Below are 13,492 nucleotides of genomic sequence, written 5' to 3' on the forward strand. Positions count from 1 at the left end.
CTCCTGCAAGTGATACTGCGGGACCTCTCGCCCAACCCTATTCACCCCCGCTACCCCGCCTCCTTCCGCAAACTCAGACACCTTCATGCCAATGGCAACTCCTGCCCCCAGGCTCTCTTGGGGAAGACGGACAGACATCCAGCACCCCCACTCAGTTGGGGCTTGAGCGCGTCAAACCACATTACACTATAACCTGCTAGTAGAACTCGGCCTGTGGCCACTGCTCCAGGCTGCCCAGGGTAGAGACCTTGCAAGCGACCCTCTGAACCTACCCGAGGCCTCAGGCAAAACGTGGTCCTGCACTTGCTCCTGAAGCCCTTTGAGTCAAGAGGGCCTTCAGCAACCCCGGCTATGGACCACACCCAGAGAGATGCCACAGGGCCAAGGCCCCAGCAAGCCCATCGACTAGCAAACAAGCTGGGAAGGAGAGTCCCACCACCCCTGGTTTACCAGCAGGTGTGTGCGCTCATCAGAGCAGTCCCTCCCCACGGCCCTTGAAGGCTCTGAGACTGATCAGAGGTGGCAGCACAAGCCGTGGCGAAGGAGAGGCTGCAAAGGCAGAGAGCATTCTCGAGGGGTTTGTCTTCCCCTGACAGGAAGCCCCAAGGCCAGGGACACTGAGGCTTGGGGGAGGCCAGCTTCATGGCGTGTGTCCTGGGACCCAGTCAGTGTGCATCTGGTGACACTGAGTGGGGGGGGTCGCTTGGTGAGGCCTCATTGCGGCCCACAGCCCCTCTCCTTGTCTCTGCTCCCTGATGCAGATCCCTTCACCCCTGCAGAGTCAGCGGCCCACAGCCCCTCTCCTAGTCTCTGCTCCCTGATGCAGATCCCTTCACCCCTGCAGAGTCAGCGGCCCACAGCCCCTCTCCTAGTCTCTGCTCCCTGATGCAGATCCCTTCACCCCTGCAGAGTCAGCGGCCCACAGCCCCTCTCCTAGTCTCTGCTCCCTGATGCAGATCCCTTCACCCCTGCAGAGTCAGCGGCCCACAGCCCCTCTCCTAGTCTCTGCTCCCTGATGCAGATCCCTTCACCCCCTGCAGAGTCAGCGGCCCACAGCCCCTCTCCTAGTCTCTGCTCCCTGATGCAGATCCCTTCACCCCTGCAGAGTCAGCGGCCCACAGCCCCTCTCCTATTCTCTGCTCCCTGATGCAGATTCCTTCACCCTTGCAGAGTCAGCTACTCTTTGTTGGACGGGGTTCGCCAGCTGGGGAGAGGCCCGCACACGCTCTCGAGTGGACCGGTCCCTTCTCCACTGCTGTGCGGCTCCTGGGCCTTTATGAAGCGGACCCCCATCCTTGGTTTCCACTCCTGGGAAAGGCGGTAGTCACCCTGCTGGCCACCCGCATCGAGGCTGGTGGAAAGCGCCACGTCACTGGGAAAGTTCCTCAGTATCTGGGCCCTGGACGCTAACATGTGAGACCCTGTGGGGGAGGCATCAGTTAATCTGGACATGACATGACCAGGGGCCCCACCAGGCACAGGGGGTCACCCTGCACTCCTGACCTGTCCTAAGGCGATCGGGACTGGAATTTTATTCCAAAAGGTAAAGTTGTTTTATTAAAAGACGGCAGGAGGACAGAAACTTTCAGCAACGTTTTGTAAACACGTGTGAAATGCAGTTTGATTTCAGTAGTTTATTTTGGAGACAAAGCAGTGCAAGAGGCCGGCCACGCTTTCCTGCTTCCCCTGGAGCTCGGGGGCCAGACGAGGAAAGGCGACGCACAGACATTATAATCGGGGTTCAACACTCAAGTCGTGTAAACACGGTTGTCGGCGGGCCCTTGGTTTCTAGGACAAGCCGGCCAGTTCTGAGGGCAGCACCCCTCACCCCAGCCCTTCCTCTCCTAGAGGCAGGTGACCCCCACGTCCCCGCTGACCAGGCCTGAAAATGCCTCCGAACGCCAGGCTCAGCAGCTTCTTTCGTGGCACCCTCTCTGGGCCTCGCAGGATGGCCCAGAGGCCTGTTCCCCTCCCTCTGAGTGCCTGATATCTGAAGACACACGCTCATGCTTCAGGGGGTCTGCTGTTTTCCACCAGTGGTCCCACTGACAGAGGGCTGACCAGGCCCCTCACTGGTCCCCTTGGGCCGCCTGGACTGAGGGACTGGACTGATTAGCCGGTGGTCGGTTGGTCTGCTGCCATCAGGGGCTGGGGGACTCAGACGGGAGAAGCAGGTAATGTTTTCTCACCTCTGGGGCTGCAGCCTGCTCTCACCTGGCTGGCTCAGTGCTTGGGGTGGGCAGTGAACACGGGAGGGGTGTGGATCAGGCCTTCTGCGCAGGTATGGAGCAACCGGCAGCCTCGTCTGGCCTGGGAAGAGGGCCCCCCAGTCGCCTGGATGCCAAGGGGAGGCTCATCTGGGTGGGCTTCACAGAGGGACAGGCTGCGCTGCAGGGGTACGGCGCCGAGCCTGCCCTTGACTTCTCGGTCGTGAGTGCCCAGCGACTCTCGGAATGATTTGCCCAAAGTCACAGCACAAATCCTTGGCACAGGCAGGATCAGCCCAGAGGCTCTCGGCCGGGCAGCCTCCTCCCAGGTCCGGGGAGCGGCGGCCCCTGGTCAGGGAAGGGCGGACCCTTTGCATGGCGGCACAGGACATGTGTTGACAGGCCCAGTGGACTCCGGGGAGCGGGACGTGGAAAGAGGCAGCCAGCCTGGGGCTGTGGCCTTCCCGGAGAAGCATCCTCCTCCCTGCCTTTCACGAGCGGCAGCAGGTGGATCACAGACCTGCTGCATGGACTTCCCTAAGGAAAGGGAAACTGAGGCCTCTGGCTTCCTCGGGGTCACGCATTTGGGAGGGGTGGCTGCACGCCTGACGGAGCTTGAGGCCATCAGTAAGAGAAACGGGCTGGGCCGGGAGGGAAGAGACAGGGAACCGTTTACTCTCTCTGCTCAGCCACCAATGACCTGACCCGGGACGGCCTGCTCCAGGGTCCCCGAGGCCCGGCCCACAGCAGCCATTGAGAAAGACAGATGTGGGCGTACCCAGGCACTCACACACACATACACACACACAACCACACACACGCACGCCCCACCTCACATTCAGACCTAGTGTTGAAAACACAGCGTGTGTAAACTCGGTGAAGACATCTGCACAGCAGGAACCAGGAGGGATCGTCCCTTTGCCGCGAGGCTGGACCACTTGAGGTTCCTTTCCATCCCCACCCCCACCCCTCATTTAGATCATGACATCAGAAAATCAGGTTAAAAATTAAGAAAAAAAGAAGTAGAAGGAGAAGAATCAGATGGTTGGGAATCCTTAGTAGTAGCGTCACCGTCGTCAGGAGCTGCTCGCCCAGCGGCCGCACTCTGCGGCCTGCGCCGTCTCTCTGGGTCCCGGGCTCCGAGGCTACTGGGAGGAGGCCTTAGTGGCCAGCGAGGCCACGCAGTGCTGCTGGAAGCTGGGCGACACGCCGGCGGTACAGCCGAGTCTCTGGTGCGGCAGCTTGGCGGTGCTGCCGGCGCCCACACCACCCACTTCGGCCTCGGGAGTCCAGGGCGGCTCCTGGCCCATCATGCTGCTGCAGCAGCCGGGGCTGGCGCTGCACGTCCTCTCGGCCGCCAGGCCGCCCGCCTGCTCCGCCAGGAGCCTGCTGTGCCTTAGCGGGGCCACGTCCCCCGTGCCCGCCGCGCCCGCGCTCTGGCCCTGCAGCACGCTGGCGATGTGGTTCAGGAGGTCGGTGAAGAACTCGCTCACACCCTCGTAGCCTGCGGATGGGAGAGACAGACGGCAGGCTTAGCCAGGTGGGTGGGGGTGGGAGGTGCGCTCAGGGGCTCCTGGGACCCGGGGTGGGGTTGGGGGGAGCTGGTGGAGCACACACAGCCCAGACCCCAAGTGTGTGTGGCCCCAAGGGCCAATCCTTGAATTCTGGCTGCACCCCCGGGGTATGAGCATCTATAGAGAGGAGGCTGATGAGAAAGCACCCTGCACCCTGTCCCTCTCGGTACAGCTTCAGGGTCTCATTTGATTACCCTCCCTACGTGGTCTGGTGGGCTTCCCAGATGCCGCACATGGTCAAGAATCCGAGTGCCAAAGCAGGAAAAGAAGACATGTGAGTTCGACCCCTGGGTTGGGAAGATCCCCTGGAGAAGGAAATGGCAACCCATTCCGGTACTGTTGCCTGGGAAATCCCATGGACAGAGGAGCCTGGTGGGCTACAGTCCACAGGGTCGCAAAAGAGTCAGACACGACTGAGTGATGGAGCACATGTGGTTTGATGCCCTTGAGTGGGGATGTGGGGTGGCTGCAGGGGCAGGACCAAAGGCCCACTCCTCCAGGTCTGAATCATAAACGCCTCTTGTCTCCACGTGGCCTGGCCCCAGCTTCCTCGTGTGTAAACTGAGGATTCGGGTTTGGGGGCTCCTGTTGGGCCAGAAGGGGCTGGAACATGAGTGAGACCTGATCAACAGCAGCTGCTCCTGGAACTGAGCCCCTTCCACCTCCCCTCCCCCAAGCACCTGCAAGGAGGCCCCCAGTGCTGCGTCCTGACCCGCGAAGCCGAGGGACAGAGATTGGGCAGCCCGGACAAGGCCATCGAATGGACACCGCTTCCCTCACAAGCGGGCCTGGGTCTCCTGAACAGAAACTGCCAGGGGCCTGCATTTCCCATCACAGACTCAATTGTGATTGTCAGCAAACAGTCCTCGGAGCCTCCCACCAAGCACGTTTCAGATCTAGGGCGAGGATTTTGCCGACTTTTGAAAACGGCTTCAAAAGAAATTCAATGAGGGGTGGGTGCCCCACACCATGCCTGCTCAAATCAATTCGCAGGGATGCGAACCAGGCACACAGCTGCAAGAACAATGATCGGGACAGGAAGTATGTCCTCAAATGGGACGGTGTGCCTGCATCGGGAGGGGCCGCAGGGACCACCCTCTGGATGTGACCCCGTCACTGACACCAGGCCCGGTGCTGAGAGGCACTGACCCCTCCCTCACACGGCCTCTGGGATGGGCTTCACAGCTATTGGTACAAGCAGTGGGGGGTTCAGACATGCACTATCGCGTACAGCAATGGCTGCCCAGGGGCCGGTCGGATGGGGCTGCCTCATTGCCCATGCTCTTATATGTTCAGCAAACAATGCTGTGGTTTTGAGGGAGCCCGAGGCTGAGAGGGACAAGCGGAGGTGCCCAGAGTAAAAACAAGAGTGGGCAAGATAGCTGGCATGCACCATACTTGCCCTGCTCAACGTGTTCTCACTTAATCATCACAACCCTCTGTCCCCATTTTACAGATGAGGAAGTGGAGGCACAGAGTTAAGTGACCAGCCCTGAACACCCAAGAGCCATCAGCAGGTGGATACGTGTCCACTGGAGGGCGAATGGGGTGACAGCATCCACGGCTGGGGTCCATCCAGGCTAAGTGCTGCCCCTGGCCACGTGCTTCACAATCCTTCCTCGTGGCATCCTTGGAAGGGTATGTTCCAGGGAGTGGGGCCCGAGGGTTGGCCCCATCCTACAGATAGGGATATTCATTGGAGGGACTAATGCTGAAGCTGAAGCTCCAGTACTTTGCCACCTGATGCGAAGAGCCAACTCACTGGAAAAGACCCTGATGCTGGGAAAGACTGAAGGCAGGAGGAGAAGGGGGTGACAGAGGATGAGGTGGTTGGATGGCATCACTAGCTTGATGGATGTGAGTTTGAGCAAGCTCCAGGAGTTAGTGATGGACAGGGAAGCCTGGTGTGCTACAATCCATGGGGTCGCAAAGAGTCGGACACGACTGAGCGACTGAACAAGAGCAATAGAAACACTCAGCACTGGATCTGCAGGCCCTTTGGTGCCAGCTGTGCCTTGAACACGCGTGATGCGGGGGCCCCCGGGGGTGAACAGCAGGGCAGCCTGTAGCCCCTCGGGGGCCATCAGCAGACATGCTGCTGGGTTTCCAGGGTCAGGAGGCAAGCAGGGAGGAGAGCTGAGACCCGCTGATGGGCCGCCAGGGAACATCAGCTGTTCCCTCAGCAACGACTCTGCCGTCCCCAGACGAGGCCTGGCCCATGGCCCCATGCAGCCTGGGGAGGGTGGGCTGGGGCATGAAGAGCTCCGTGGGGCTGAGTGCTGTGCACACATCATCTCCCCTGCGAGGAGGGGAGTGTTCTTCCCACTGCGCACGAGCGAACACTGAGGCTGCCTGGTCAGGAGGCTCGTCTCGTCAGGGGGCAGAGCCAGGATTTGAACCCACAACTCAAGCAGAAAAGCACGAAGCCTCAGGTCAGGCCCCCAGATCCAGCCCTGCTACTGGGACATGACCTAGGACGTGTCGTCCAACCTCCTGGCTCCATTCACATCAGTAAATGGAGATCCTAACAGTCCTCTGCACGTTGTGTGGCTGTGAGGATGAGATGAGGTGCTGGGGACAAAGGTCCCCAGGCAGGCTGGGCACCAAAGGCGGACACGACTGTCCAACCTGCAGGCTGGCTGGCAGGGGCACTGTAGGACACCCACAGTCTGAGGCACAGGGTGAACAAACCAGGACCAGTGGGCACCCCAGACCCAGGCTCATAAATCGAGCAGGGAGAGAGCCGGGCCCCAGGCAGCTGTCTCCTGGACACCGCCTGCCCTGGGGCCCTGGGCTGCACGCCCTCCCCGGAGCCTTCCTCCACGTGGGCCAGGCGCCCTTCCATAGTCTCTGGGGGGCTCAGCCTTGTCACTCAGGCCTGGCCTGCTGTGCAGGGGGGGGGTGGGGGGGTGCTTGCTCATGGCTTCCTGTCCATGCCGGTCCACTGTCACTGTCCCTCCTCTGAACACCCGGGAGGCCTGGCCCGAGTTGCACAGGCCCTGGTGGGGTGGGCAGACTCAGGACTCAGCACAGACCCACAGCTCAGTGGTTTGTGAGTTCTTCTCTGTCCCTCCTTCTAGAACCTCCATCCCAACAGCGCGGTGCTGCCCCGCCCTGCCCCCCGAGTCCATTAACCTGGCGACCTTTTTGCCTTCATCCCCTCCATCTCCTCCCTGGTTTAGATCCTCCGATTTGTTATAATTGTTCCCCTGACGCAGCCGCAGTTCCCTTGTGTTCTCTCATTCTCACCTGCATTCATCAAAAACCTACCTCTCCATCCAGGCTGCACCTAGGGTGACTACAGAAAAACAGGCCACTGTCCCACAGGATCCCAATATTCACAAACAGCCCTCAGATGGCTGCCCCACCTTGCTCGGAGTGAATGGCCATGTGCTGGGCTCCCCTCTGACCTCTGACCTCTCTGCTGAACAGGAAACCTCGGGCCACAGGGCCCCTCTGCAGGCCCTTGCGTGGCTCCCTCTCTCCCTGCCAGCCCTGCCCCCACGCTTGCTTCCCAGAGGAGCCCCTGTCCTCTGAAGGCAGGACCCCAGCCGCCGTGCGCACGCCACCCAGTGTCTGCAGCAGCTGGGACATGCAGGGGGCCTCAGATAAACCGCATGGCTGAGGGAGCCAGGGGCCTGCCCTGAGCCCGGGCTTCCCTGGCTGTGAACGGCGGTGCTGGCTGGGCCCGGCCTGCATGCCCTCCATGCAGGGGACACATGTCAAGCACCCAGTCTGGTGGCCCGTGAGCGCACCCCACACATGGGGGATCCCGGCCCCTGCAAACCCCAGGGGAGCAGTCCCCTCCGGCAAGCCAGGCTCTCACACTCAGGAATGGCTTCCTGCCTTCTTAACAGTCCACTGAGCAGGGCTGCTGCCCTACCTCCAGGGCGGGCGCTTGACAGAGGTGAGAGCCGAGGCCTCGAGACAGGGACGACCGCTGAGAAGTAACTGCCCAGGCTGCTTCGGGCTGGGGCTGCCAAGTGTCACTCTGTCCCTGACCTGCTGTGAGGAGTCGCCCAGCCTCAGCACATGCCTCTGTGAAGGAGCCCAGCCCAGGACCGCCCCCTGCCCCACAGTCATCACTGTGGCTAATGGTCCCGCTGAGGGGTCTCTGTGATGACTCCTATGGAGCCATCGCTGAGTGGGGATCAGAGGGGTGCTGGGCAGAGCCTGGTCATGCCAGCAGGCCCAGACGGCCTGGCATGTGCTTCCCGCCTCAAGGCTGCAGCAGACAGCATGCAGCAGGCCCCCCAGCCGGCCGGATCTGAGTGTGTCCCCCACACGGTGGCTCAGGGCGGGGAAGGAGCAAGGCCTTGCCACCACCCTGCAGTGTGACCTGGGACAATTTCTCCCTCCCTTCCTTCGTGGAAACTGGGCTTTGTAGTCCCTCCAGAATCCTCCCAGCTCTTTAAGTAAATCTACAAGGGCCCAAGAGGTCAGCTGAGATTTGGCCAAGAAAGGCTACTGCTGATGGCCCAGGGTCAGGAGAGTTCAGTCGCTCAGTCGTGTCTGACTCTTTGGGTCGGGAGAAGCGGGGTAAAGGACACGCGTTGAGGAGCGGGCCCACTGTGGGCGCTGTAAATCCACTGGCAGGTGGGCGAAGGCTCAGCGGGCGCTGCTCCGACCCCAGGCCCCGGACAGTGAGGGATGGGGTCGGTCAGGCCGGCTACCCTGCCCCGCCACCCACCCACCAGTCTCCAGGCGGGGGAGGGCAGCCCCGGCCGCGCCGCTCACCAGGGAAGGCATTGATGTCGATGACGGCATGCTGCCCCGTCTGGTTGTTGATGATGATGTCGATCCCGAAGAGAGACACGCCCAGCGCCTGCCGCAGGGCCCGCGACAGCTCCCGGATGACCTCGTCGCTCGGCCGCTCGAACACGCCCTCGATCTTGTCCAGCTGCCAACACATACACACCACACACACAGCCAGGAGTCAGACCTCGGGCAGGGAGACGCGACACTAGCCCATAGAGACCCCCGCTGCGGTGCCACGAGGCTGGGTCTTATTTCCAGGCAAGAGGCAGGACAGACCCACTAGAGTCAGCCCAAGGATGGCCATTTCCAAGTCCTGCCACTGGCTGGGCAGGCACTGGGGCAGGTATGGCATCTGTGACCCCTAGTCCTCATGCCCACCGGGGAGACGGGCATCATTACCAGCATTTTACAGAGAGGAGCTGACGCTCAGGGTCAAGGTTGATTCACGGCCACACAGCTTAGGGCTGCATTTGGACCCAGGGATTTAGCCTGTAAAAGCCATGAGCTTCCCAGGTGGCACTAGTGGTAAAGAACCCGCCTGCCAGTGTAGGAGACATGAGAGACACGTGTTCGATCCCTGGGTTGGGAAGATGCCCTGGAGGAGGGCATGGCAACCAACTCCAGTATTCTTGCCTGGAGAATCCCCAGGAACACAGGAGCCTGGTGGGCTACGGTCCATGGGGTTGCAGAGAGTCAGACACAACTGAAGTGACTTAGTACACAGGTATTGAGCCTGTAAAAGACAAGGCTCTTAGCAGGAAGGAAGGAGAGGGAGAGTCTGCTATGACCCCAGGAAGACTCTGTGGTTCAGGACACCTAAGAGCTGCACCTTGAAGAAGGGAAGACTGCAGTGGCTGGGCCAAGGGACCCAGGTGAGAGCACAGTGGAAGCAAAGGTGCGAGGCAACCATCCGTGGAAGAGAGCTGGGAGTGGCTGGAAAAGTCGGGGAGGATGTGGGCAGTGGGGGGAGCTTTTGTTAGCATCACTGCACTGGCCCATTGTTGGCAGAACCTCAAGGCTGTGAGGCGGTGGGTTCCATGGACCAGCCTTCATTTACTAGCTGGTACTGGGTGGGGAGAGGTTTGGACACAGGGCTCCTGGGTAGGACTCGTTGTTCTCCCCTTCCAGACAAGTTGCTAACCTTGGTGTTTCCACCCTAACTCCCCATGCTCAGCAAGCTTCTCCAGAGTCTACTCGGCCACTCCTGCCCAGCTCCTGGGTCTGAGCTCAGCCTTTGGCGACGCAGAGCTGGGGGGCTGGCCCTGGGACCCCACCATGACACTGCTCACGTTCTGCTCTAATCACAGCTGGCCTGGGACAGGCAAGTCTTCATGGGCTCAAGCTTGGCCCCTGGAAGGAAGCAGCACATCACCCTGGGAAGGACTGAGGTAGATGGCTCTGGATTTGAATCCGGACTGTGACTTCCTAGCTCTGTGGTCTTAGAGAGAAGTGCTTGGCCTCTCTGCACCTCAGTCTGCCCATCTGCCAATCAGGGCCATCGAGGCCTCCACCCCAGACAGCTGGGAGGAGTCACAAGGTCGTCTAAGCGGTGGGGACAGCACAGGTCTGGCTGCAGGAGCTGCCTCACCTGCATTTAAGGCACAGATGGCAGCGTGTCAGCCCTAGGTCAGCCAGAATAGGGCTCATACGTGGTACTCAGTAGATACCAGCATCCTAAGGCTGCTGGGATGGGGTCAAAGGGGAAGCACAGGGGCTGATCCACCAGAAATAAAAAAAAGAAGCTGGGTCAAAAAGTTAAATGGAGAATTATCACACGGCCCAGCAGTTCCACCCTAGGTGCGTAACTTGTACACCAGTGTTCACAGCTGCATTATTCACAACAGGCAAAAGGCAGCAACAACCCGAATGTCCATCAACAGATGACTGGATAAACAGAATGGGTTACCCAGACTGTTCTGCCACCCTTTCCTACAATGTGGAGGAACCTTGAAAATATTAGGCCAGGTGAAAAAAGCCAGATGCAATAGGTCACCTTCTGTATGATTCCCTTAAAAGGAAAAGTCCAGAAGAGGTAAATCCATAGAGACAAAAAGCAGATTAGTGGTTGTCAGGGGCCAGGAGGGGGCGGGGGGGGGGCGGGGTGAGGAGGGAGGCTCAGTGGGTATGGGATTCTCTTTCGGGTGATGAAAATGCCTGAAAGGAAAATCGTCTCTGGAACTAGACAAAAGGTGGTGGTTGTACAACGCTGTGAATGTGCTTACTACCATTGAACTGTCCACACTAAAATAACTAACCAGAGAGAAACTTCCTGGCAGTCCAGTGGTTAAGACTCCATGCTCCCAATTTCAGGGGGCCCAGGTTCAATCCCTTGTCAGGGAACTAGATTCCACATGCTGCAGTGAAGATCTGGTGCAGCCAAGTAAATAAATATTTTAAAAAACCCACAAACAATTGTATGTTATATGACTTTCACCTGGATTTAAAAAAAAAGAAGTGAGGCTGGGTCAGCCAGGCTGGGACAGAGCCTGGACAGCACCCACAGGACACGTGGCCCTCACCCCTGGCACAGGAAGCCAAGTGGCCGATGGGGAGCTTCCAGACATGCACAGAGCAGGGAGCCCACCCCTGGGCACCATGATTCTCTACCATGAGAGCCGTCTGTCCCAGCTCTGCAGGTTCCCCTGCCCATGGCCCTGCTGCCTCGGCGTCCCACCCTGGGGAGCCACGTTCTAGGGGGCAGCATCAGCCTAGCTGTGACAGGCACTTGCCCGCTTGGCACCTGCTGAGGTCGCCCCGTGCGTGCCTCCCACTCGTGTTCAGTGGTGCAGGCTCAGCAGCTCAGCCACTGGTCCTGGGGATGCCTGGCACTGCCCAGTCTCCGCCACATGCTCTGAGCTGTAATGGTCCCTGCCAGGTCCTGCTTTCTCGCCTCGGTAAACAGAATACTAAAAACACTGCTGCTGAGGGACTGTGGTGAGGATCCACAAAGCTCCTGAGTCAGGCCCGCGGCACAGGCCCGGCAGCAAGGGGACCCGTGGCCGCTGCTCCGTCACAAAAGCCACATGACCGACTGTTTATAAAAGCGCGTTCTCAGCTCAGCGAAGGGACCTCAGACATCCTTTTGCAGCCCTCTGCCTCTCTGCGACGAGGAGGCGACAGAGGTGCTGAGGTGAACCCCTGGGGACCCCCATCAGCGACACTGACTGAGCCTGACATGGTGTGGGGTGCTTTCATCCAGGGACTCCCTGAGTCCCAGGACCATTCTAGGGGCATGTTGGGGAAACAGGCTCAGAAAGATGACTCGACTCGCCACAGCTGGAAGGCTGTGGAGCTTCTGACTCCAGGCTGTCTCATTCAGTGTTGCTCTCAACTAGGAGCCCGTACTGGTGTGGGGGCCTGCCAGGCGGGTGGGAGCGGTGTCCACCCTTGGGGGCATCTGGCCAGGGAGGGAGGCAGGGCTCCCTGCACCTGCATGAGGCCACAAAGGGGACTGGAGGGACCCCACGGGGCGGGAGGATGCTAAAGGCTCATCTGGACACCCGTACCTGGGAACGCACGTGTCTGTGCAGGAGGGCCCACCATCCCGAATGGAAAGGGGATGGCCGACTGCGTTTCCCTTTCCTCGTTTATGTGTTACCAGCCCTGGAGGACCCCCACACAGCAGTCACGAGCTGAGGGGAAGGGAGAGATGACAGCAGGGCTGGAAGGTAGAGAGAAGGCCTTGCGAAAGGTCTCCAGGCTGACTTTTCCCATGTAGCAGATGGAGACACGGGCTGAGTCACAGGCGGGTGATAAACCAGGAAGACAACTTTGCTTCCAGCCCTCACGGTGACCCTCTGGCCTCTGTTAACAACCCAGTGGTGATGAGGGCCACACTGTGCTGGGGGGTGGGGGGGGGGGGGTGGGCGGCAGGGACAGATTCTCCGTGAGGCTGTGGAATGCTGACCCCCTCCAAGAGTCACTGGCTAAATAAGGTCTGGGAGCCTTGCAGGGAGGAACCCTGAGGTTTCTGAGCTTTCATGAGACCAGGACATTCTTTCGCACAGAATACCTATCTCAGTCTTAGAATATGCACGCCAGGCGCCGAGGGGTTCTCTTTAGAATCTGGTTGTTCTCTAAGCGTCCCTGACCACAGGGCTTATTCCCGGGTTACGTCTATCAACATCCCGAGGGAGGGTGGTGCTCACTCCAGGTCCCTGCCGTGCCTGTGCTCCGTTGAACCTTCGGTACACGGCTGGCTCCTCAAAGGAACCAGGAACAAACGAGAAATGGGACCGGTGGCCTGGGTCGGGGGACAGTGGGTCATGGGCAAGCACAGGCCCTAGCATGGAACAGAGGGGAATGAGGCCCAGAGGCAGGGGTCCGCTGCAGAGGAGACAGGGGCGAACCCTTCCAGAACGGCCGGGAGGGCTGTGGCATACGGGAGCTGGAGACCAGGCGGAGGGCTCGGTTCAGAGGCAGTGGCGGCAGAGGCCACCGGCTCTGGGGACATGGAAGAACAGCAGGGCATGGCGCAGTGTTGATTTCTCAAGTGCCAGGGAGGTAAGAAACCCTGAATTCCTGCAAGACCCAGCTTTGAAATCAGACTAATCTGGGGTCAGCTCTCATCTGTGTCCTTGCATGAGGAGCCCTGTGGGTTTAGACAAGTTATCTAACCTGGCTGAGCGTAGCTCTCCCCTCAGGAAAGCAGGGACATCTGTCCACCCCTGCAAGGCTGTTTCAGGCCAGAGGATGGAGCCTGATGCCCAGCACCATTGACAGAACGGCAGCCCAGAGCCCACTCCCCACCGTGAGCCACCCCGGCAGCTGCAGCAGTACACAGCAGGAGCTCAGCAAGCGCCTACTGGACTCATACGGACAAGGAAAGAAAAAAGGGAAACTGACGCGCTGCTGTCTCTTGCCTCCTTTTTTTTTTTTTTTTTTTTTGAGTAAATCAGGACAAGGCAGCTTAGAAAGCAGGTCTTCAAATTCCTCACAACTGGGGGGCTTCCT

The 13,492-nt window shown here is 59.7% G+C and overlaps 1 protein-coding gene across 2 annotated transcripts in view; it reads right to left on the reverse strand.

Annotated features, from left to right (window-relative positions):
* Positions 1 to 1,614: 1,614 nt before the first annotated feature.
* ITPK1 (inositol-tetrakisphosphate 1-kinase) overlaps positions 1,615 to 13,492 on the reverse strand; it is a 155,876-nt gene continuing 143,998 nt past the window's right edge. For both annotated transcript variants that reach the window (XM_069559514.1, XM_069559516.1), the window contains 2 exons: positions 8,519 to 8,681; positions 1,615 to 3,711 (listed from right to left, as the gene is read on the reverse strand). In XM_069559514.1, coding sequence (XP_069415615.1) covers positions 3,353 to 3,711; positions 8,519 to 8,681 — 522 coding nt within the window. In that variant the 3' untranslated portion in view covers positions 1,615 to 3,352. The remainder of the gene's footprint in view (positions 3,712 to 8,518; positions 8,682 to 13,492) is intronic.

The sequence above is a fragment of the Ovis canadensis genome, chromosome 18, assembly GCF_042477335.2.
Source record: "Ovis canadensis isolate MfBH-ARS-UI-01 breed Bighorn chromosome 18, ARS-UI_OviCan_v2, whole genome shotgun sequence".
NCBI classification, from domain to species: Eukaryota; Metazoa; Chordata; class Mammalia; order Artiodactyla; family Bovidae; genus Ovis; species Ovis canadensis.